General features: G+C 40.6%; 1 protein-coding gene across 1 annotated transcript in view; it reads left to right on the top strand.

The window, feature by feature from the left end:
* Window positions 1–4,206: 4,206 nt before the first annotated feature.
* Window positions 4,207–24,926, top strand: part of ANXA10 (annexin A10) — a 41,836-nt gene continuing 21,116 nt past the window's right edge. The window contains exons 1-3 of the mRNA XM_048509689.1: window positions 4,207–4,363; window positions 19,485–19,566; window positions 22,585–22,679. Coding sequence (XP_048365646.1) covers window positions 4,346–4,363; window positions 19,485–19,566; window positions 22,585–22,679 — 195 coding nt within the window. The 5' untranslated portion in view covers window positions 4,207–4,345. The remainder of the gene's footprint in view (window positions 4,364–19,484; window positions 19,567–22,584; window positions 22,680–24,926) is intronic.

Raw genomic sequence — 24,926 nt, 5'->3', positions numbered from 1 at the left:
GTCCTGGAATAAGAACTCCAAGAATATTGATGAATCACCTAAAAACTGAATTACTGTTTTTTGTTTTTCCTTTTAGACCGCTTTCATGTGAGTCTCCAATTTCCCCCTCCAGGCTCCAAGGAAGAAGGTCTTGCCTGGTCCCACCTTCTTTTCCTCTTACTGGCAAAAAGGAAGTATGCTAATTCAAAGCAATATTGTTACGGACAGATCGTGTGTCTCTTCCCCGAGTAGAGTGGTATCAGGGAGTTCTGGGAGGTTCTAGGTGGCTTTTTTCTCACCACAGATAATCCTGGACAGCTACCAAATCCCTTCACCACTCATACAGCTCAGTTGCCTTTCCTCAGTTGGCTGAAACTCCCCCAATATTGTGAGCCAAAAAGTGCGCTGAGGTCAGAAGAGCTGAGACACCAGGGTAGCAGGTGAATAGTGTGGCATCTACACATGTGGCTGCATCTGACAGTCATCTACATGCCTCAGCCTCTCAAGAATGTCCCACTGCATGCCCTGCTTGGCTGCTGTGGGCAAGGCGAAGGGATTACGTGTCCAGAAGGGTGTGGAACATGTCACAGCTGGGTGGGCTGCCACCAACCCCTCTCTGTCCACCACCAGGGCAGCTGCTCCACCTCGCTTCACTTAGATCAGCCTGAATTACCTCCATGCTTCTACCCATATTGCAGAACTAACTGCCTAATTTACAGAATTAAAATTGATCTCCAGACTCCAGGGATCGGTTCCCCTGGAAGAAATGGCAGGTTTGGAAAGCAACAGATCCCTGCAGAGCTCCCTCACCAAGCACCACTTTTAAATTTCCAAGAAATTCCCAGTCCAGAGTTGGCAATCCTTTGTTTCACTCTCTTGCTCACTCGCTCTCTCTGGCCAGCGGAAGGCCTCTCTGTGGTTGGGAAGAAGGCAAATGTGGCAAAAGCCTCCACCCTGCCCAGTCTGCAATTCTATCTGTTATTATGGCCTGTATATGGTCAAAAACAAAACGTGAGGGAAAAGCTAAAAACTGAGAAATCAACCCTGAAAACAAATCATATTACCAAAAGGGACAAAGTACACAACCCTCAAAATACTTTCAACTAAAAAATTAAAATGAGTTTTGTGCATAAATTACAATAAAATAATTAATAGACCATAAATTGCTCTACTGTACATGAATCCCTTTACCCATATGGCCCATAAACTAATTCATACAGAGCAATCATCAAGTGACGCGAATGTAGTTGATCAAAGAATACAAGAAAGCAACCAAACAAAATGCATTTCAGCAAACTGCGTTCCTCTAGCAAACATTGCAGCAGCTTCCACTATGCTGTCTGCTGTATGCCATATGAATGGCAATTGTCTTGTCAGACAGAGAATATTACTGCATAGCAGCCATTTCAGACATAATGTTTATCTTACAGTGCTTCTTTTGACTATCTTCTTGTTTTTAAAAACTGGAGATGAAGAAACTAGAATATACTGCTGCTGGCAGAACAGTCTGCAAACCTTTCTCTGTTTCGAAAGCATGTCTTTGGACAATATTGCTTTCATTCTGACTAACCGCAATGGAATACTGAAGGCATTTATAGCTGCTGCAGAGGATGAGTGAGTATGTTCAAAATCTGCCTCTGTGTTTTAGATTAATTATTTATTTTCTCAGATGTGCCCTGAACCCAAAAATTATTTCTTACAACAAAAAAGTTAAATCAATAAAAATTAATATTGTATCAAAGCAGCAAGTACTATAGGTTGTAAAAAGAGTCATGTGCTAAAGTATATGAATGGTAAGTCCATTAGCAGTGAATGGCTTATGTCTGTTTAGGATTATACTGTTGGTCTCTGTCATTAATTTACTAGCAGGAAATTGGTTGCACAATCCAGTTTAGTGTGCATGCAACTTCAGTATTAAGCCCCTCATGCAGTATTTCATATCTGAACTTAATAGTATCTTCTACTGTGTTTTCAATTTTAAGTGCTATCCGGGGGAGGTGAATCCCCCTCTAGAGGCAGTGTGAGCTTACACCAGTAAAAATGCCCTCCAGCAGAGGGCAAATTTCTGGCGCCCGACCACTGTGGCACCTTGCAATGGCTGACTGTGGTGCCTTCCTTTGCATCTGTGCTCCCATGCTGGTCTTAGCTGCATTGGCATGGGGGGGACATACCGGGGTGAACCCAGTAGGTCCCTGTGTGCCAGCAGAATCGCTGGCAGAGTTATGCCGTGATCTTCATGGCATATCTCTATTCTCCCCAGGGGGAAGTTTCCAGTGAGTCTTCTTTTTTCACTTTTTCAGGCTTCCTGCATCGCAGTAAAGCCCTTTGGAGCAGGAGGAGCAGGGCAGTCCCTGCCTGACAGTCTAGATTGGGCTTTTAACATTCAGTCTCCAGCACTGTTAGGTTTATCATGGTATTCCTGTAAATATAATCCAGTTTATATTGTACCAAAGGGCAATGTCAGTGAATTGTAATTAATCATCAGCAAAAGCCAAGGAAAATACTGAAGGATGAACACAGGGATAAGCTAAGACTTGTGTCCAGAGCTTTCTCAGCCAAAGTACCTAAATTATGGAAATCACTCTCCAGAGACATTCATCTCTCCCCTTCTATCACTGATTTCTACAAGCCAGTAAATAATTTTTTGAATAACATTCCCTCAATGATCCCTCCCTCTTGCCTTATGTGTGTGTGCATGTGCATATGTGTGCATACAAGCTCTTATTTTTAATTGCTTTTATGATGTATTTTTATTATGCTGTGTTGTTAACCTTGGCGGCACTTATGGGATGGAAACGCAGGATCTAAATCACAGGTGTCAAATTCGCGGCTCTCCAGATGTTATGGACTACAGTTCCCATCATCGGCAGGGGATGATGGGAACTGTAGTTCATAACATCTGGAGGGCCGCAAGTTTGACACCTATGATCTAAATGTTTTATATAAAACAAATTCATATTAATTATAGGAAAGCCAGTTGCCAATTCACCTAATTCTTGTGATGAGCACCCTTCATAAAGATCCAAGGAGAATCATTTGTGCCACCCAAAGCAAGAGTCCACCCCAAATCTCTCAGCCATGTGTTTCTATGACTGTTGTCTGGCTAAGAGGGGAGTCTCTTCTCCAACTGTGCATTACTTCTCCAACTGTGCATTACTTCAAAAACTGCAGCTGCTCATTTCACCGTCACCATTCTTTAACTCTGCTTTGATACTCTGATATCATGAAATGTGAAACAATATTGTTCTGTTCAAACTATGTAATAAAGCATATTTCAGTTCCTTTTTAAATGAAAGCCATAAACTGTAATCTCCAATAGAGATCTACCCTTTGTATATACAGATTGATTTTCTAAAAGTGGCTCCAGGACTGGGAAACTAAAATGTATATAGTACAGTGAAACTAAATTTGTCAAAAACATTTATTACCAACTGGGAAAAATACCTGGCTTTCCTGAAACGAATAATACTATTACACTGCAATTCTATGCAGAATTACTCTAAGCCCACTGAAGGAAGGGTGGCGTTAAAGTGAAGCTCCCTTCTAACAGATTTGTCAAAATTTTCAAATAAAGGTGTATTCAACACACAGGGAGCTACCTTCTATTTAATCACATCATTGCTCTCTCAAGGTCAGGACTGTCAAGTCTGCCAGGCAGTGGAGGTCTCCAGAGACTCGGGCAGAAGTCTTTCATATCATCTGCTGCCTGATTTTTTCTGAATGGAGATGGCAGGGAATGAATTTGGGACCTTCTGCATGCAGAGTGAATGCTTTCCCGCTAAACCATAGTTCCCATATGCTGCTTCTCAGTAGCACGGAAATCTGCACAATTTAAAAAACAATCTCACCAGAGATGCCTCAGTTTTCTCTTATAGACTCTATGAAAGCTGTGGATAAAACCCACTTTATTCTTTATCTGCTAAAAACGCTCTGGGATTTTTCATTATCAACATATTGAGTCAGCAACAGGAAAATATGAGCCAGGTCCTGTTTCAACCTGAAAGTAAATCATTAACACCAGTATTTCTATAGATTACCATTTCATTCTGTCATTTGTTAAGTTCTGGCATTTGTTTCAGCATAACAGGTAATAGGTTGTGGCGCTAATATCTGTTTGTTTAATGAAACAGCTCTATTTATTCATGTCTGAGTAATGATTAAGTACACACAGTGAATCTGCAAAAGCAAGGAACATATAATATCTACTTTCCTTCCTGGTAACCTTGAGACATGAAGTGATTGGAGAAAATTATCAGTTTGATATGAATTCACTCTCCTTTTACATATCAAGGCAGTACTTGAGTTTTCAATCTCTTTTCTCAACCAAGCTTTATACTAGGCTTTTGCTTGAAGACCTGAGGCCAAAATGTATAGCGGGAATTACGTGAGTACAAAATACTTATAATTTTGTAGTTATTATTTACTGCTTTGTTGCAAGTATGAACAGGAATCCAATTTGGCCAGACTGAATCCAATCTGCCAACAGTTGACATAACTGTCCTCTGTCTACAACAAGGGTTGGAATACTTTTTGGCCCCTGGGCCAAAGAGTTTCACATCATCTACCTGTATGTTGGCAAGCAAAAGAGGGAGAGATATGATGGCTGTATTTGGCATGATACACTGGGAGCAAACTGAGTACCTTTGGCATTGCCAGTGCATCAGGAGTGGGTCTTGGTCCTTTGGGAAGAGTATCTGCCATGCCACTGTTCCACATGCATGCCCAGGGTTGCTGATGTGTGCATGTTGGCCACATGCTGTTGTCTAGCAAGGCCTCATCTTCTTCTGAACAGTATGCCCTGTTGTTGGACCTCCTAAACTGGTCAACTAAGGTTTATTAAGTAGACATTGTTCCCAGGAAAAATGTCTTCGATATTGGTCTCGAGAAGGACTGCACAGGATAGCATTCTATCCCCCACCCCCACCATATACATTTTCCTTTTTAACTTAAGCAAATGTATAATCTTACTAGAATACTTAGTCATTTGTGAAAACATGGTATCTCAAGAGATTACTAAATTCAGATGCATTTGATTATTTAGAAAATAAAAATTATGCACCACTCCCCGACAGTGAATAAATCATAGTGTTTGTCAAAGGTAACCAGTTCATAAAATTGTCCTATGCTAAATAAAGTTAACTGCATCTGACAACAAATTGTGAGTGTATGGGAAATTACACCACTTAAAGAGTTCATTTTTAATATCACTGGCAATATTTTATTCTTGCAAAATGTTTTTAGTGCATGTCTTACAAATTTCTTTGAAAAAAAATCAATAGAGGAATTTCCAAGGCATGAACAATGATTTCCCTCTTACTATACACTGGAAGAAAAATACTGGCACTAATTATTTGAACTGTGTTCATAGTTGATTGCCATCAGTCCTAGTCATTTTTCTGGTATGGTTTTACTCAATTTTGATTCTTTAATTTGTGTCCAAACAACGTTAACATTATTTGAATAATTAACCTATTTGTTTTTAGAGCTAAATTGACCATACCAGAAAGTCAGTCCTTCTGTGCCCCTGATCATCAGAGCTTAGGCAGATAGTGACTAAAGACGGAACATTTTTGATGGGGACACCACACATCCCTATTTTACCTATTTTAATTTCTGTTAGAAGCCATGTAATGGTGGTCCAAACATATATTTAAGCAGAATCTCCTGTCGAAATGAATATATTGTCAACATTAATGTCTTATTTCAAATGTTTCCAATTCATATACAAGAAAAAAAAACTCTGAAGGAATGACAGAAACAGATAAACAAGTTTATATGGGAGGGCTCTCCCGCCCAAAACCCCCCTACAAGAATCAGATTCAGAGTTTTACAAGATGGGAAAAACCTAGGACTAGCAATTTCCTTCCACCTATGTTTATCCTCTCCTGGATGTATTAGTTGGGAACTGCGTGTAATTCTCATAATATTGTTATTGCTATCTGGTTTTAAATATGGAAATGGTTTTAATAGATTATTTATTTATTGAATCTAGCTGTGTTGTGAGTTGCCCTGAGCTTGTGATGGAAAAGGCAGGATACAAAACTAATAAACTAATTAAACTAAGTTAACCTAGGTTTTTGATTAGGGGTTAATGGTATCAGCTTTTCAATAGTATATGTTTTTAAAACAGTTCTTGTGCTACTTGTGTATGATGACTTTTCAGTGGGTTTTTTTATACTGTGGTTTTTAATTATAAATTGCTTTGAGCAGAACTCAGGAAAGGTTTCATAGAGTGAAGACCGTGAGGAAATACTCCAGTTTGTTTTGACGAGCCCAGGACCTTTTGTATTTACACCATAAATGTATCTGGGCATGCATGAACATCCCCGGTGTCCCACATTCTGATTGGCTGTTGTTTTGGGGTGGCAGTTTGAATGAATGTCTCTGCCCTGCCTTTTGAATCGCTGGTCCCACCTTTACACCTGCTTTACACATCACATTTCCATGTGTCAGTTAACCAAACTAACCATCCATCAGACTGCACAAATGTTTGAGAGGGAACTCTATCCATTTCATCCAATATTTTGTTTCTAGCTATGCTCTTGTTTTTACAAGGCCAACTGCTGGACCCAACCCTGGTAGCCAACCCCACCCCCTATCACTGCTGTGCTTACTTTTCTGCTAGCTGAACAGACAATGACAGTGAGATGGCAGGAAGACATGTGACTAAGCAGACAAAGAGAGGGGAAGGTTCTAGGGTTGCCAGTTCTGGGTTGGAAAATACCTGACGACTTTGGGATGGAGCCTCAGGAGGGGTTTGAAGAGGGGAGAGTCTTCAGTGGGGTATAACGGAGTCCACTTTCCAAAGTGGCCATTTTCTCCAGGGGGACTGATCTCTTTTGCTTAGAGATCAGTTGCAATAGTGGGAAATCTCCAGCTACTACCTGGAGGTTGGCAATTCTAGCAGGTGCAGCCATCTTCATTCACCTGAGATACTGCCAATGCCACAGGGGTGAGGCCAAAAACCAGAGGACACCTGTGTCCCAGCTGCCTGGCAAGGCCTGAATGGAGCCATTCAAACACCAGGTACTACTACACCACAGCAGATGCTACCAAGGAACCCAGTTTCAGCAGGCCAAGGAGGTGCAAGCCTCACAACAGAAATGAGCATGGACACTACCCCAGGTGCTGGGAAGAAGCAGTAAACAGGAAGTGTGTGAGGAGTGCGAGGGTGAGGCTTGGAGTAGCTTCAACATTGTAGGAGGGCCAAAAGGCCAGCCTGTCAGTAGGCAGAAATGCCTATTCATGGAGGGAAAGAGGGACCTTGAAAGAGCAGTAAGGCTGGAGGCTGCTAAGGAGTAAGTTTGGAGCAGAGGCCAGGGAAGGGGACTTGGGTATAGGAACCATGAGTTGTCCTCACAACGGTTGTGACTACAAAACCCTAAATTTTAAAAAATCTATATTAATTATATAGCCTGTCTAAGTCTGGTTGGATCACTGGAATAAGATAGAGGAGTGTATGATGTATCCCTACCCACCATTGCCCTCATAGCAATGCTTTATTTATTTATTTTTATTTATTTTTTCAACTTATATATCGCCCAACCTCCGAAGGGCTCTGGGCGGTGAACAACATAACATTCAAATACAGATAAACATAAAATCAAATATAAGTTAATCTCTAAATAATATAAATTAAAATGCAGCAATTAATACATAACATAACAATGCCCGCAATATCCCTCTTAATCCCTCCCGAGAGGAGAAAAGAAAGGGTGGGTCCAACAGATGGTAATGGACCCTAATTCCATAAAAATGGAAGGGGGGTACTTTCAGCGGCTGGACACTCCAAAAGCCCGGCGGAACAACTCCATCTTGCAGGCCCTGCAGAAATCACCAAGATCCTGCAGGGCCCGAACAGCTGGAGGAAGAGTGTTCCACCAGGCAGGGGTCAGGGCTGTAAAGGTCCTGGCCCGAGTGGAGGCCAGCCGCATCATGGAGGGGCCAGGGACTGTCATGATGGCTTAGAACCATCATGAGCAGCAGGTTGCAGAAATAGACCTGAGAATGAAGTATTTTAAGCTGTAACTTTATATTGAGCATGCTTTCAAATTATACGTTTACTAGTGACTAAGCATATGTGGGAACTTTGTGATGTACTGCTGCTCCTATAGCAAATGAGAAAAGCCATCAATGGGAAAAACGGAAATGCCAATAAATATTTCATAAGAATCCATTTACTTTAACCAAGCCATATATATTAATAATGTTTAGAGATGTGTATGTAAATGAATTGTTGCAGAATGAAGAAGACTAGTGAAGCTTACAGGGTGGGAGGAGTGTCAGATTTTAAAAGGTACTTTATGCAGAAACCAAAGTGGCTTCACACCCCTTTTCACACCCCAAAACACCTTCAGCTGCACTAGCTATTGGCTTCTTAAGAATACAGGAATAAATTCAGATGACAGTCTCAAGGAAAAGGATGGAGAGTCTTACTACAACAGGAAATTTTCATCTATTTCTGTGCATGTTTGTGCTTTGTAGCTCTGTGTAAGATTTTTCTATTAATCTCACTTTTGCAAGTCAGTTACTGACTAAACAATGCTAACACAGCTGGGCAGAGCGCATACTAGACAATGCTCTTAACGGTCCTGTCAAGTAGAGAAAATATATTTACTTTGAGAACCTAATACAGCCTAATAAGAGCTCAACAAACCGGTTTATGCTTTTGCTCTGGAACCTGACAGCGTAATGCATGATAGGTGCACTGAACTCAGTGAGGTATGCTGCAATCTGAAGCTAGTGTACCAACACAAAGACACAGACAGAATGCCTTTGGTACAAAGTTCAAGACATAGATTCACTGGAAGGTTTTAAGTACACCATTATATCTCAGACCCCTTCATCCAAGTTTATCCAACCATTCTGTAATATGAAGTTAATAATGCCCTACCTTACAGGGCTGCTGTACAGATTATTAAAGCATGATTATAAAAAAGTATTTTGACTGTTTCTTGAAGTCTACTGTATTCTGATTACCAGCAATTACATCATCATCATCATCATCATCATCATCATTGTAGATTTCACAGCTGCCAGATCTTTAGCTGGTTGTTTATTTATTATCACTATTATCATTATCATTATCATCATTATCATTATCATTATCATTATCATTATTATTATTATTATTTATTTATTTATTTAACTTTTATACCGCCCACCCCCAGAGGGCTCTGGGCGGTGTACAACATTTCAATATAACATAAATAAGCAAAAGGAGCCCTCTCCATAAAATGATTGTTTTGACTACACAGAAGTTTTTTAAAATTGTCCTTTCTAAACTATTTATTTCAGGAATACATACAAGATTCCATATTGATGTTTATAAGCTTTATTGCAAGCCATAAGAAGACATAAATCAAATATGATGAATTCAAACTATAAAACCCAGTTCCCCTTAGCTATTTTTTGTTCTAGCAATAAAGCAGCATCACAAAGGACCTCTTTGCAGAAGCAGATCTAATTTATAAGTATGAAAGGTAGCCTGTTTTAAAACCCAAATTCCCAGCTGAAAACTTGTCTAAAGAAATGTAACTTCCATTGTTCATCAGAAGTATGACTTACAAAGCAAATTTTATTAGAAGATTGTTCATTCTTCAGATTGCTTTTGCAGTCATAGGATCATTTAATCTTCTGAACTTTATGGACCATTAAATTATTCAGAGCCTGTAAATTCTGAGTTATTTGAGGACCCAGCAGAATTAGGGTAACTGAAGCATCAAATATGTTCATACAGTGCTACTTCGCAATAGTGTGGTACTAAATATTGTGGCAACCAAAAAAAGGGTCTTTTTGTTGTGGCACCAAAATTATGAAATTCCCTCCCAAGGGAGATTTGGCTGTTCTCTCCTATCATTGTCTTCCACAAGCAAGTAAAGATTTGTTTGTTTTATGTGGCACTCCCTCATAGGTCTGTTCCACACAGCTAAAATAAGAAAACCTGAGGATGCAACAACAAAAAAAGACACTCAGGGAAGGCACTCCGCATTGACTTTTTTCCCAAGATGTCCTTAGGACGCCTTATTTCTGCTCAAGTCCTCTTTTCTGGAGAATGCTTTGAAGTGCACCTTTCCCCCCCTAAGCTGCGCCCCTCTTTGTCTCTGTCCCTTTTACATTCTGGGACCATTGTCACAATGTGATCCATCATTTCCCCCTCGTTGAGAGGGTTTTACTGGAAGTTTTTACTGTCGGACGCCGATAAGTTTATATGAAACGCTGTATTTTATGGTTTTAATGATGTTATGGCTCAAGGAGCCTGTATTATTTATTTATTGTTTATAATTGCTCCTTGTATTGATATTTATCCTGATGTTCACCACCCAGAGCCCTTAGGGCAGTGATGGCGAACCTTTTCGAGACCGAATGCCCAAATTGGAACCCAAAACTCACTTATTTATCACAAAGTGCCAACATGGCAATTTAACCTGAATACTGAGGTTTCAGTTTAGAAAAACCGGTTGGCTCCAAGGTGCGTGTTACTCGGGAGCAAGCTTGGTGGTAGTCAGTGGCTTTTCTTTGAAGCAACCATGCAGTGCTTCAAATGGGTGAATCATGACCCTAGGAGGGTTTACTCAGAAACAAGCCCCATTGCCAGCAACCAAGCTTACTCCCAGGTAAGCTTTAGTTCTTTCCATGAAAATCAGTGGGGTTTAACAGCGCTTAACAGGGTTACCTATACTGCTTCCTCAAAACTAGATCGGAAGTTTAATGCTAATAATCTCCCTGAAATAATTACACTATTATCACACTGGGGGTCTGGTGAGGGGAGAGGGAGGGGTGTGGGGGAGAGGGAAGTAAAACTTTCACTTTCTGAAACCCAATAACCCCACCACCACAAAATAGAAGTAAAAAGGCAGTCAAGTAAGGCAATCCTAAGCAAGAATGCTGTGCGAGGGGTGGAATAACTTCAGGAAAGCTAAATTTGTGAAGCAGCCATCTGATTTTCCTTCACATGTCATCACAATACTTGACTTCCCACAAAAATGCAACAGGAACAGAAAAATAAAAGCATGGAGAATATTTTGAAAGGGACCTCTCTGTCCCACATTTGGCCCTAATTCTGACAAGGGGGGTGGGGAAGGGATACTCAGGGCGGTAAGGAATGCTCCTTCTCCCTTTCCTGCCCGTTGGTTGGGGACTGGTTGAGCTCACTTCTTTATCGGTGTGAAATGTCTTTTGTCTTTCGTACTTTTGCTTTGATCCTGTGGGAACGGGATTGGCGTCGCGAGCCTAGGGACCTTGCAAGATCTTTCCTCCCCATCCTGGGATCCCAGGCACTAAAAGCCCCATCACTCTCTTTCCCGGGGAAGGGGGCCCTTAACAAACAGTTCACTCCAATTGGGGCAAGCACCTGAATCCCACCACTGCTCCTGCCATGCTCTTGGCAGACACACTCCTCCCAATGGAAGCCCCTCACCCGGACTGCTGCTTTTTAATCCTACCCTCAAAGTTTTAGTTTCGTTTCAAAAGTCACATGCTAAGAAAAGCGTGCCAGCCTGCAGTCTCCCAACCTTTGTCGGGGAGGGGGTGTACTTGTGGGGTGGTAGATGGTACTTATGCAAATCAGGTCGACTCAAGAGGACCACCCTGAAGCTCAGCCCCAGCCAGCAGAGTGCCTTGTGCACGACCAGCTTGTGCAGTGTGACTCCCAACGCATTTGCTGGCAGCCACCTCTGACTGGGCGAGGGGGGAAGGGGGAGATGATGGCATGCGTGCCCACAGAGACGGCTCTGAGTCGCCTTGGGCACCCGTGCCATAGGTTTGCCATCACAGCCATGGGGGAAGGGGCGGTATATAAATTTGAAGATAAATAAAAATAAAAAATAAGATGCCTCCTGCTGTGCACAATTCAGATCTAAGGAGGTGTCTTATGTTTCCTGCCAGACCATTTTGCACTCTGGTCAGTTTCTCCCTCAGCCAAAATTCTGTGTGCAGCTGAAGGGATTCTCTCTGCCTCCATTCGCTGAAGGTTGCTCCAAGACATTTGCTTTGCAGGCTCTAATCCTGTGTGCCTTTTCAGCCCCAAAAGTACACAGTTGTACACAGCATACATTATTATGCCTGTTGTAATAGTTAACATCACCCTAAAATATATTTTACATTAGTTAGCAGTGAAACATGCATTCTAATTACAGAACCATCACTGTTAAACTTCACTGGGGTTTTTTTTAACCATCTCTTTTAGGTAACACTGTAGGCTTTGACTTCTTGCACATGCTACAGTCTCATTATTTTGACCTGAGGAAAATGGCATAAAGCACATTCATTTTTTGCTGTTATTGAATAATGTTGCCTTTGACAGTTGCTGTACAGCTACCTGCTGTAAACAAGCGACTCAGACTTCTTTTGAAATCAAGGTGCAATTTACAGCATAATATGCAAGTCAAAATGTTTGTGTCATATAGCACTTTAGACATTTCTGTGGAGAATGCACAAGACAGAGGGAAGAGCCTCTCTGAGTCACTATAAGACACAAACTACTATGTGACAGATGCAATCAGACATCACACCAAGCTGTAATTAAACTCCAGTTCATCATGACAGCACAAACATAGCTTGTCTGTCACACCCACATGACTCCCTTGCTCTCCCTTTCCTTTCTTTTCCTTTCTTGTCTCAAAGCCAAAAACAAATGGTGGTGGTGTCCAAATAGTGCCTGAATGTGGGCATCTGGGTGAAATGAAATTTGTTTGCCCCTGAACGCTAAGCAAAGGTTGAATCCTAATTTAGAATCCCAGGATGCAGGAAACAAACTCCAGCTTAGTCAGGCACCTGCATTTAAATGTCACAGGCAACTCGAGTTTGTTTTCAATAGGGCTTTGTCTTCATGCTCTGAGTGAGAAGGAAGAGGAGCGTGTGGACTCAACAAATCAGCTGAGACAAATCTGTCATAGTGAACTGAAGTGTAATTACAACTCAGCATGATGCCTATGCACAAGCAAGATGCTTAGCATTTCAGAAACTGCAGTGACGTCACTTTTTTTTCATTGGCTTGAAACAGATCATATAAGCAATCTCTTAATCATGGTTAGAGGAACCTGTTCTTCTATTCTTCTATTCTCTGGTTAGCATTGACTATATTTCACCATGTCTCAGTCTAACCATTTAATTAAAACTTGCAAACTAGCTTCTAACTGTGGTTTCAAATCCAGGTTGTAAAGTTGGCCATGGTTACAGGGTCACTGCAGACTTTATGCTGCACTGTAATGGAGGAATGGGGGAACTCAAACCAGTGGTGGGATCCAGCAGGTTCGTACCATTTCGGCAGAACCAGTTGTTAAAATGGTGCTTGTAAACAATCAGTTGTTAAATTAAACAACCAGAATTGGTTGTTAAATTATTTGAATCCTACCACTAATTCAAATCCATAAAGGAAAAAAAAGGGGAGGGGGTTATAGAAACGTACTCCCAAACTCCTAGTCCACACTGATAATTTAAAAAAAACTAATTTGTACTATACTGATTTAGATTAGGGTAGGGTTTTTTTTTCAAGTTCAGTTTGTATGTGTGGGGGAGGATGATTATTGGTAGTTTTTTTATTTATCTTTCATAGATTGCATTTAGGATGGCTTTATAACCAATCGTCCACAGTACTTTTTATCTGTCTCACAGCTGTTGCAAGCACATGTTTTCGATTTTGGAGAGGAAAACTAGCGACTCTGTAGGTTCCCATTCATCTTGATTTATGATGTGCTCTCCGTCCTGAAAAACATTTTAGACTAATCTACAAAAGGAGTTATTGTGATGTGATTGCTGTGTCAAAGCTGTTGGAAGCCAGCAATGGCACCGGTATAACGCTTCTCTAATAATTCACTCTGATCAATGGGGAGGTGTTTCTTGAATATTTCAAAGCCCAGCAAAATATCACGTTTCATTAGAGGGCTTTAAATTCTTATTTCTGAACTTCAGAAGGTTTTTGTCCTTCCAGAGGATTTGAACTTGTAGTATCAAGATTTTTAAAGTGATACATAAAAAGAATAAATGCATTATTGATTATCAAATAGGAAAGCATCAGAAGGAAAAACAATACACTGTCCTGTATTGACCATTTTTACAAACTCAAAAAAACGGAAAAAGAAACAAATTATTATTTTTAATTAGCATTTTTAATATTCAAATAGTTATGGAACCAATTTATATAACTATTAAACAAAAGCAACCAACCTCAAAGTTAAAAAAGCTATATCCTCAGAATTGTATTTCAGAGGATCTAACTAGATATAACTAACATTAATGCATTCATCATGTATCAGTTATCAGGTGGTAATTTACCTCTCAATATGGAACAATCATATATCCCTGTAGTATACCAACTTTGTTCCACTTTTATCTGCACACTGGCCATCTGAACTGCATGAACTCCACCACTCGTAATTGAGAACCATAGTGATAAATACATTCTCTCCATATTTGTATATTTGTCACATTTGATGTATGGATTGATACTAAATTATTTCAGTATTTGACAGTGGCCTGCTTGAAAAAGGGGTCCAGAAGGCAAGGCAGGAATCTGGGCTCTGCAGTTGGACTGTACTATGGATTTTGTTTCAGCACTAGCTGTGGATGGACTGAGGCCTACTATTGCAAGGAGGTGGAGGTACAGGTCTCTGTCCCCTCGGATCTGGCTGAAAGTAGTTAAAGGTCCCTACCTAGTTATGTCAGTGGTCAGCTTCTGAGATCTGTAAGCGGGATGGGAATTTCTTAAAAGTGAGATCTTGAAGGCACAATTTCAAACAGTTCCAATGAGGAGGAAAAATGGGAGATGTCTAAGGAAAACAGGATGGATGTTTAAAGACCTTTCAACTGAGCTAGAATTTTAAAGGGACATGTACAATAAGTGGAAAGGGTGGGGGGATCACCAAAGAGGAATTCAAACAAATAGCCAGGAGAGAGAGAGGGAGAAAGTCAGAAAAGCTAAAGTGCAAAATGAGCTCAGGTTTGCTAGAGAGGTTAAAAACAATAAAATGGCTCTTTTGATTATGAAGATAAATGAAGAAAAAAGATATACCGGTAATAGGGTCACTAAATGGAAAAGATGGCAAAATGCTAACAGGGGACTTTCTTTGCCTTAGTCTTCTCCCAAAAGAATAATAGTGCTCAAAATGGGATGGGGGGGGGGGATGGAACACAAGATAAAATAGGGAAAATTCAGAACAGAATAAAGAGGTAGTCCCAGCAGACTGGAGGAGGACTAATGTTGTTCCCATCTTCAAAAAGAAAAAAGAGGACCCTAACAATTACTGCCCAGTCAGCCTAACAACAATATCATGCACGTTTCTAGAGCATATATGTCTGTAAGCAGTTAGAAAGAAATGCCCTGTTCACTAAAAGCCAACATGGCTTTCTAAAAAAGAAATCAGGCCAGACTAATCCTCCCTCCCTCCCTCGTCACTGATAGAGTGACAAGTTTGATAGATGAAGCAAATACTGTGGACGTATCTTGACTTCAGTAAGGCCTGAGTGGAGATAATATGAAATGAAACCTGGACCTTCCACATGTAAAACACATAGTCTGTAACTGAACCATCCTCAAGTACTAATGGCCTGTCATTGACATGAGGGCAGTTTTATTCTTCATACGTTTGGATACACTACAGCAACTAATAATTGCATATTTATAGGGTAGTAAAACAGTTCTCCATAAATGCCTGCAGTGCAAAACTAAGGAAGCTAAATCAGATGTAAATCATCGTTCCATTAACTACATGGCAGATTTTACAACAGAGCAATATATATTGATTGACAGAAAAATCTAAATATAATGCACTCTTTCAAATCACTGCACACTGCCAAAACATATTGACTAACGCTGACTACTTTTGAACTTGGGATATTTGGATTAGCTGCAAATTAGAAATAAAATAAACATCCCCATCACCTCTGAAGTTGTTACAGCTTTTCTTGTTTAGGTTTTGACCTACGTATTAAGAATGCAAAAACAGATGCATCAAAATTTATTGTGTGCTATAACCCTGAAGACATTAACATTGTTATAAACATTACAGTTTGTGAATGTGGTTCAAGATGGGAGGCAAGCAAGTAATAGAGATGCCTGCGATTAAACTGTGAAAGGACAGAGGTGTCAGTAAGCAAGCAAAACAATTTATTTTCCAACTCTGCAATCTAAGCCACGCTATAATTGCTAGCACAAAAGAGGCCTTTTCCATGTAATAATACTATATCTTGGTGGAACTGTGAATGATAAATGTATGGAAAGTCACCTAAAGTGATACTCAGGACCATCAGCATCAGGTGGTCATGAAGCAAATTTGTAAAAATGGAGCCACAAATGACATGACATATGGTATCAATGCCCTGTACAAAACGAGAAAAATTATTTCATTTAGATATGCTTCATTATATCACTAGTTTTAAAATGACACAATTACATTAGGCGTTTGAAGGATATTCCCCTGAAGTCAAGTTAAGAAAACTACTCCATAAGCCATAAAGTACATATGATCCCAATAGCTGAAAAAGAAAAAAATAATTACAATACATTGAAGAGCGGTGATAGAAACAAAATCTGGCTAAACTAAAAAATATGTCAACAGCACACACATGACCAGGTTTATGTAAACTGATGTCTACACAGGGTTCTTTGTGTTTGTAAGGGCTTTCTTCTGATATTTGCAGAAGACACAATTGATCTGGCACACGCTCCCACACTGCTGTTGGCAATATAGAAAGTAGCTAACGATGATGATTATGGCACAAAAAAGGATAGGGAAAACCCCTTTTTGCCCTGGTGCAATTGTCTGGGCTAGGCTAGTTTCATCATATCTTGTAAGCTAAGTGGGGTCATCCCTGTTTGGTACTTGGATGGAAGACCATCAATGAAGTCCAGGGCTGCTAGGAAGAAGCAGGTAATGGCAAATTACCCTGAACTCTTTGCGGTTCCTGTAAGTTGACTGCAACGATGGCAAAAACAACAAAAACCTTTCTGGTGACTTTTCATATACAAGGAAGGTTTGATGTGAGGGAACAAAACATTAAGTTCCCCATGAAGTCTGAAGCAGTGACAGATCAAAAAAGGCTACACCTCAGCTATCCTATGTAGGTCATATTTTCTTATCTTAGACTGGGGAACTGTAGAGAGAGAAAGAGAGAAGACTTCATTCATGCTGTACATCTATGGATAGTATAGTCCTTGCTGTGTAAGTTTCTAAATTTATCTAGAACCAAGATTTGAGAATCTCAGTGACAGCTGCTGTCAGAAATGTTTTGATGGGAAGAGACTGCACACATTAGGGATGCTATAAAATCAGTGTTACATACATCCTTTGTACCATACAGTTGGGGTGTACAGATTGTTGGGCTACGAGCTACATTGCAGCAGCGCCCCCCCAAAAAAACTGGCACAAAAATGCTGCTTTTGAAACTCGTTCCTGAGCAAGTTTTTTCCCAAAGCTGTGTCTTTTCGTCGGTGCAGTGTAAAGTGCACAGGCATGAGGGCGCAGCTTTTGGCCTCTCCGGTGTTCCTATTCACCTACTTCTCTTCCCTGCACAGCTTTGGACAGCTGGAGAGACATGACCACACTGTCCTCCAGCCCCAGAGGTCAGAGGGCAGCGTGGGTGTGTCCCTCCAGCCGTCCAGAGCTGCGCAGGGAGGAGAGGTAGGTAAACAGGACAACCCACAGGCGGCTCAATGCGGAGCAGCCTCTGTGGGTCGCAGTAGCCTTGGCACTGCCCGCACGAGACCATGCAAACGGTCTCGTACATCCACCATCCATTAATTATGCCAGTGGACAGCCGTTTCTGCCACTGTGCAGAAACAACCTTTTAGATCACATGTGGGGGTGGAAATCTTGCTCCATATTATCAACTGGTTGGTGCCTTTTTTGCCAGAACTGTTTTCTGTTCCTGACATGTCTGCAATAAAATCCTTGAAAAACCTACAAGTGGTTTACTGTCTGATCTGGGAATTGACATTAAGACAGTTCTGGCAAAAAAAGGCACCAGACTCCTAAGCTACTTGTGTTCTGGCCCCACTCATAAGGTTCTTGTGGCATTCCAGTAAGGATGTTGCAAGCAGTTTCCCAGGGAAGAAAATATCACATAAGCCATTTCCTGAGAAGGAAGGAATCCCTTCTTCCCATCTACCCCTGCCCCAAAATGAAAATCTTCTCACCATATCTGATCTTTCCTTCCCTGGAGAAACTGTTTGGTATGTCCCTGTTTTTATTTTTGAGTATGTGTATTTTAGCTTTGCTTTTAATTGTTTTAATGATGTGGTTTTGTTTAAAATTGATAGTTTTTTAAATTGGTTTTACTTACGTATATTTTTAATCTGTTAGCTACCTTGGTGGCCCTGAACAGTGAAGAAAGGCTGGGTATAAATTCTGTAAACTAACTAAATAAATATTCATCTTGTGTCCAGCTGTAATGAAGAAGGCCTTGGAACTTTGGGCATGAGCCGGAGGCATACCGGGGCCAAATGGCGCCTGGAGACAAAAACCCTTCAAGCAGCCCCCCTGCATGCAAAGCCCTGTTTAGTTGCGAGTAAGCCACCCTTACTCACAAGTTGGGCTCCAGCCCCTCTTCGCTGCCTACAAGCGGGGTGCAGTGGAAACTCGTGCCCAGCTTCTAGGCAGGGAAGAGGAGCTGCCCAGTTTCTCTCCTTTCCATGCCATTTCTCTTCCCTCCGTACAGCTTGGAAAGGAGGGAAAGGGCCGCTGCTGGAGCTCCAGCAGTCCCCATGCTGTCTCCCTCCCCTCCAAGCAGCTTGGAAAGGAAGGAAACGTCCAGTGCTGGAGGCACCATGGCGGCAGCGCCTGCGATGCGAGCGGAGGGCACTGTTGGAAACTCACTGGTCACATGGGGGGCAAATTTTGTGCCCCCCCACATGACCAGATGGCGTGCGCCTGGGGACATGGGGTACCCCATGTCACTTGGTCGATACACCACTGGCACGAGCACACCTGCCTGGTTCAGGCTTTAGCAGAAGTTTACTTCCAATTTCAGCCCCTGACTAGTCATGATGAGAAATCATGATGAGATTCTCAAAACACGAGCTCATCAAGAACTGAAGTGGACTCTTTATGAGGAGGACTCTGAAATACTGTTCCTTCACAGACACTCCCTGAATAGAGGATTCCTTTTCCCCTTGTTCAATGGCCAGGGACCCCCTTCACTCACACACACATCACCCAATGGAAAACTTTTCAATTCGAACAGTTAAGAGGTCTTTGCTGTTGTGGGAAGGGGGAGTGAATGTGTAGTAGAAGTAATATGAATGCTTATGCATTACATTCAGAGATGCAAATTACACACCATCAGAATGGCATCCTAAGGAGAGTTACACACCTGTAAGCTCATTGATTTAAATTGACTCAGAAGTACATAACTGCTTAGGATGGCTTTGTTAAAGCTGTTAAATCTGTTTTTACCCAACTTGCATTCAAACAAACAAAAATCCCATTAAATGTTCTCCTACTTTTTAGACCATTTACTTTAATGCTAAGAATGTGAAAAGTCTGACCTTGTCCTTTTCTTTTCAACAGGTTCAGGGAACAATCTTCCCAGCTCCAAATTTTGATCCTGTTATGGATGCCCAGATGCTAGGAAGTGCCCTGCAAGGAATAGGTTTGTATATTTTGAAGTTCTAACCTTCAGTGTGGCATTTCTGCTGGGCATTTATCACCAATCTCACTTTAAAAGAAAAAGATGTGCCTTTTTCCTCTTACTGATGTAATGTAAAAAAAAATACATTTTGAAAATAATTGTTCACAGTTAAAGCAACCAAGCACTGTTGTTTGAGGAATGATAGTGTATGAAGCAGAGAGAAAAATGCTGTGGCAACTTTTCTAACAAATTAAATACAATATTTTTTCTACACCTCTATAGAAAAAAATTAGAAACTTAATTATATCTTCTGAAACTGGATGTATTTTAAAGAAAGCCAATGTTCCACAAATTACTATTTGTTGCTAGAATAAGTGTAATTCTAAACAGAATTACACCTTTCTAAGTCTGTGGAAGTCACTAGGCTTAAAATAGTATGACTCTGTTCAGGATTGCACTGCAAGACTGCCATCTGAGAGTACACCAACACTTTCTCTAAAAGCTTTCCTCTCGAAAGATGACACATAATACCATCCCAAATGTTTTTCAGACTCCCCAAATCTAAACAGTAATTTAAAAAATTATGATTAGACGTTTCCAAAAGTGAAAATTGTACTGAAAAGCCCATTCCAGGAAATGGCTCGGCAGATTTAAATATATAATGCAGCAGTTTCCCCACATTTCTGTGCTGATCCTGGACTCAGCTTCTACATCTGTGTTGTAAGATCCTGGCATGATTTAGAAATATCCCCAGACTGTAGAAAACCTCATCAGGTACACTCAGAGTTATCTGGAGCTTCGTGGGATTGATGTCATCAAGACAGATGCAAATCACAACATATTCCCCCACCAATCTATCACAGCCAGAGACATCCCAGATTATGTTTGGCATCCAATGTACCACCTCACCGCACTGTGCAAGCATCCTTTTTTTCTTTACCAGATCCTATGAACTCATTCACACACATCTTTTTGTGCATTTCAATCAAACACACTTTTTTGCAAAAAAAATACTGCCACATTCCATAAGCACTGTTAGATCTTTTGACCATCAAGCAAGAATACCTGTGACCCCTAGGTGTTTGCAAAACATAGACGAGGATGCAATTTTCACTGAGGTTGAAGATTTCATTCTCTTTTGAACCAATTCAGTTTTGCTAACTGTTGAGTAAGGTCATTAAATTTAAGTCACAGTTTTTTTTTGGGGGGGGGGGGGAATAAGTACATCACAGTTATTTTGCTTTTAAAAACCGTGGTTTTCAAACATCCATAAACTTACTGGTGGAAGCATACTCATACCCATAAACTTACTGGTGAAACCCATTTGAAGACAATGGATCCTACAATGTTCCCCACTCTCACTTTACATAGGGTACTGACTGGAACTGTTGGGTTAATGTCCTAGGACATATATACAATTACTCTAAAGTTGCTGCATACAGCAAAAAAAGAAAAAAATCAATAGTAGTGGGCAAGCTGTCTTCCAGATAAACTGTCAGCCCTTAATGATCTCCTTACCAAGAAACCCCTAATAAGCTTCTGAAATCCCAGTTTAGCTGCAACACAGCTTGAAAATCGTTGCTTTAAAGTACAGGCACTGTTTATGGTTTAAGGAAGCAGTTATAATTGCCAGTTATAAACTAGTGACCATATGCTGTCTTTAAAAAAAAGTCTGCTGAAATTCAGAACATTACTCAGAAACTACTGTAAAGACAACAGAAAACGAAAAGAAACGTTCTTGTAGTTATTATACAATCTCTGTGCAAACACGCATATGCAGTTCTAACCAAGAAATCAGTTGGGTATATAGGAGCAGCAATGGCGTAGTGGTTAAGAGCAGGTGTACTCTAATCTGGAGAAACCGGGTTTGATCCCTTGGAGGCGTATCTGGGGAATTCAGATTAGCCTGTGCACTCAAACACATGCCAGCTTGGACTAGTCACAGTTCTTCTGAGCTCTCTCAGCCCCCACTACCTCACAGGGTGTTTGCTGTGGGAAAGAAGGGAAAGAAGTTTGTAAGTCCCTTTGAGTCTCTTTACAGGAGAGAAAGGGAGGATATAAATCCAACTCTTCTTCTTCTTCTTCTTTATATATATATTGGCAAACAGAAGAGACAGATTCTTAGTTGCTTTTTATCTATGAGTTTACAAACTATAAAGAGAAGGTTACATGGAGATAAAATAAGAAATACTTTTCCTGTGGATGTATCTATATCAGAATCGTGTTTCCAGATTAGGAACTCCACTTCTATCAGTTCTCTACCAGCATGGCCAATTGGCCATGCTGACAGAGGCTGATGGGAATTGTAGTTCCTGAACATCTGGAGAGCCGCAGGTTCCCTACCCCTGATCTACATTATTGTATGTTTGGTTACATCTTGGTTATCTGCTGTCTTGTGCTTATGGTGGTGGGGGTGGTGTCATGTCATGTCTGCTCAAACAAAGAAACAGAGTTAATTTTATAACTTCAGAAGTATGTGCTCACTAACATGTAAGCAATGGCTATTTGACTGACCAATAGCTAATCAACAGATCAGGTCATAAACAGTGACTTCAGCAACTTGTTTACATACAAACAGTTAACCCTTTTATGACAGTTGTGACAGACACTTGCAAAATGCCAACAAAATCAACGGTAAATAACCATAAACTTGGAAATCAGATTTAATCAGTATGTATGGGATGTATAAGCACAACATACAAGGGACAGATATAAATCTGTACACGATGTCTAGACTCCAGCTCAGTGAAAGCCATTATCCATTCTCTTGATGTGCCCTTGAGAAATATAGCAGTGCATCTGATAATGCTAACTATTTGTCAGTAGTACACCAGTACATCAAAGGCAGGTTAGTGCTCTAAATACAACTGGTGTTTGTAAATGCCAGTAGGATAGCCATCTGTGGATATTGTTCTGCAGGACATGCACCCAACACAGGGGAATAAAGTACAGCAATCACTGGCTGCTGCCAATGACACCAGCACAATAAATAACAATCACTGTTCTAAATCCAACAATTATATTTTCTCCCCCCTGAAGACTGCAATAAAGATGTGCTGATTGATATTCTAACACAGCGCTGCAATGCACAGAGACTCATGATTGCTGAAGCTTACAGGAACATGTATGGCAGGGTAGGTTATGTTAATTTTACTTTTGTCTCCCCGCTTTTCTGTCTTCCATTCCAATCACTGTTGCTGACTTTATACATTATTTCTGGAGCAGCCAACAGTGTTCCATCCTGACTGGTTAGCTGTGCATGAATGTGCAAATATTTGTTTCATAACCACTGTATTCTATATGCTGCAAGATTGTTGGTAGTAAACTTCAAGTCTATAAGCACAGGAGATGCTTATCCAGTCTTTCTATTACTTTGGTCTTGCCCTAGGCATATCTTCAAGATCCATGTAAGATAATGTAAAAAGGAGCATCTTGCATTCACCTACTAAAACATGTTTTCGTTTTTCTCTGCACAGCATCCTCTTGCACACAGATACACACTTCCATACTGTAACATAAAGAGTTTCTGCAATTTCTCTCCAAAAATGGTTTCCCATGTGGCCTGGGAAATGATTATTCAAGAAGCTCAAATCCACAACATCTTTAGGAGGCAGTTCTAATTGAGCAATTCTTCAGATCCTGGTTGTACTCACATGGTCCAGCTGACAACTTTATGAAATGGCAGGCTGGGAAAATTAGAATATTCTGGGCAGATTCAAAAGTTTACTAGATTAGCACAAAGAGTCCACTTCAATACTTAGTGGTGGGGTTGATGGCAAGCTAAGGCCAACTAGATGGTTCAGTAGGGGATGGGGCCAAAAGATCCTTCTTGATAGGTATCTTTCCAGCCAAATCAAAGTACCAAGGCCACTCCACACTTCATGTAGCAATTATGTGAGTTGACAGCTAGCCAGTGTTACAGTGAGGTTCTCTACAGCAAACCCATAAAATAGAAAGGAAGTTTTATTTAGTGAAGTTTTATCCAGCCTTTTCTCCATGGAGTTTCATCCTCTTAACAACTCTGTGAAGTAGGTGAGGCTGAGAGAGACAGGCCAGCACAGGTCCACTCAGCAAGCACCACAGAAGAATAGGGACCAACACAGACCTCCTAGACCTTAAGCTGACACTGTAGTCACTATTCCCAACTGTGGCGGAAATTGTTGCTATGTAAAATAAGCAGTGTCAATTGTTAAATCTTGGTATCTCTCCATCCTCACATTTAAACTAACATGGTCTTTACATGGGATAGATACAAGGTGCTGTCATCAAGAACCACAGCCAGAGATCACGGCCAGTTCCATCTACTGACTGATATTAATGGACAGGGCCAGGTTGTACTGGGCAGTTGCCCGTAGGCCACACAACCACATGGACCCAGCTGTCAATCAATCAATCAATAAATACTATACTAAACTATGAATATTTTAATTGGAAAATGCATATTTAGCACATGCTTTACTAAAGATAATGAACAATTTTAATGTTAATTTTTTGATAGCAAGTGGACATTGGCATTTGCTTCTGATTTTGTATTATGGTCACTTTTGCAACTACACATGTATGTAAGTGTATGTATATCATGCACTACATTTTTATTCCTGTGAGTGGCTACATAGGTAAGGACCCCTTTGTCCGGGGACCTATAACGCTGTTAAGATAGCTCTGTTCATGGGGATACAGAAGGCATTCACACTTGAGGTAGCTGAGGTTTACACACCCTAAAACAGGTCATAGCCAGGAAAGTTGTAAGGCTGGCAGACAAAACAGCTATGCCGAACAGAGATAAGCAGGATTTATGTCTGAGCTATATGGTTGCAATCCATAGAACATTCAAAACAAAATACTGGCCCATAAAGTAGCTCATTTCCACTGAATTATCTGGAACTAACAATGTAGATGCAAGCGTGTCAGCCTAAATGCACTGAAAATGACATACAACATGTTCTTTAGTGCTGCCTCGTGTATATTTTGAGCTTGGATGCAGTTTTGGTTTTATTTCTTCCAATCTATGCTTTACATAGCTCATTGTAAAACAATAAGACCAGTCTTGCCACTTTTATTTCTAAAATGGGGGGAATTAATCATAAAGAAGTTGATAATTGTGGCATTAGCATGAATTCCAAACTGCAAAAGGATGACATGAAAAAAGAGCTACCCGTTAAACCACATGTTTCCATTAAAATACAACCTAAGCTTGTTCTGCCGTTTAGAAATATGCACAAACCTCTCTGAGATGCTTTCTTACAATTATCCTTCCCTGATTTCTCATAGCCAAGATAATTAGAAAATGTTAATAATGACAACTCAGCGTTGTCTTGTCTTATTTGTCACTGCTTTTCTCCATTTACCCTAGTTCCAATTGCAGGGGGTAATTTTTAATT

Source organism: Sphaerodactylus townsendi, linkage group LG10, assembly GCF_021028975.2.
Source record: "Sphaerodactylus townsendi isolate TG3544 linkage group LG10, MPM_Stown_v2.3, whole genome shotgun sequence".
Taxonomy (NCBI): domain Eukaryota; kingdom Metazoa; phylum Chordata; class Lepidosauria; order Squamata; family Sphaerodactylidae; genus Sphaerodactylus; species Sphaerodactylus townsendi.
The sequence above is the reverse complement of the archived record's forward strand: the minus strand, read 5'-3'. Positions and strand labels throughout refer to the sequence as shown.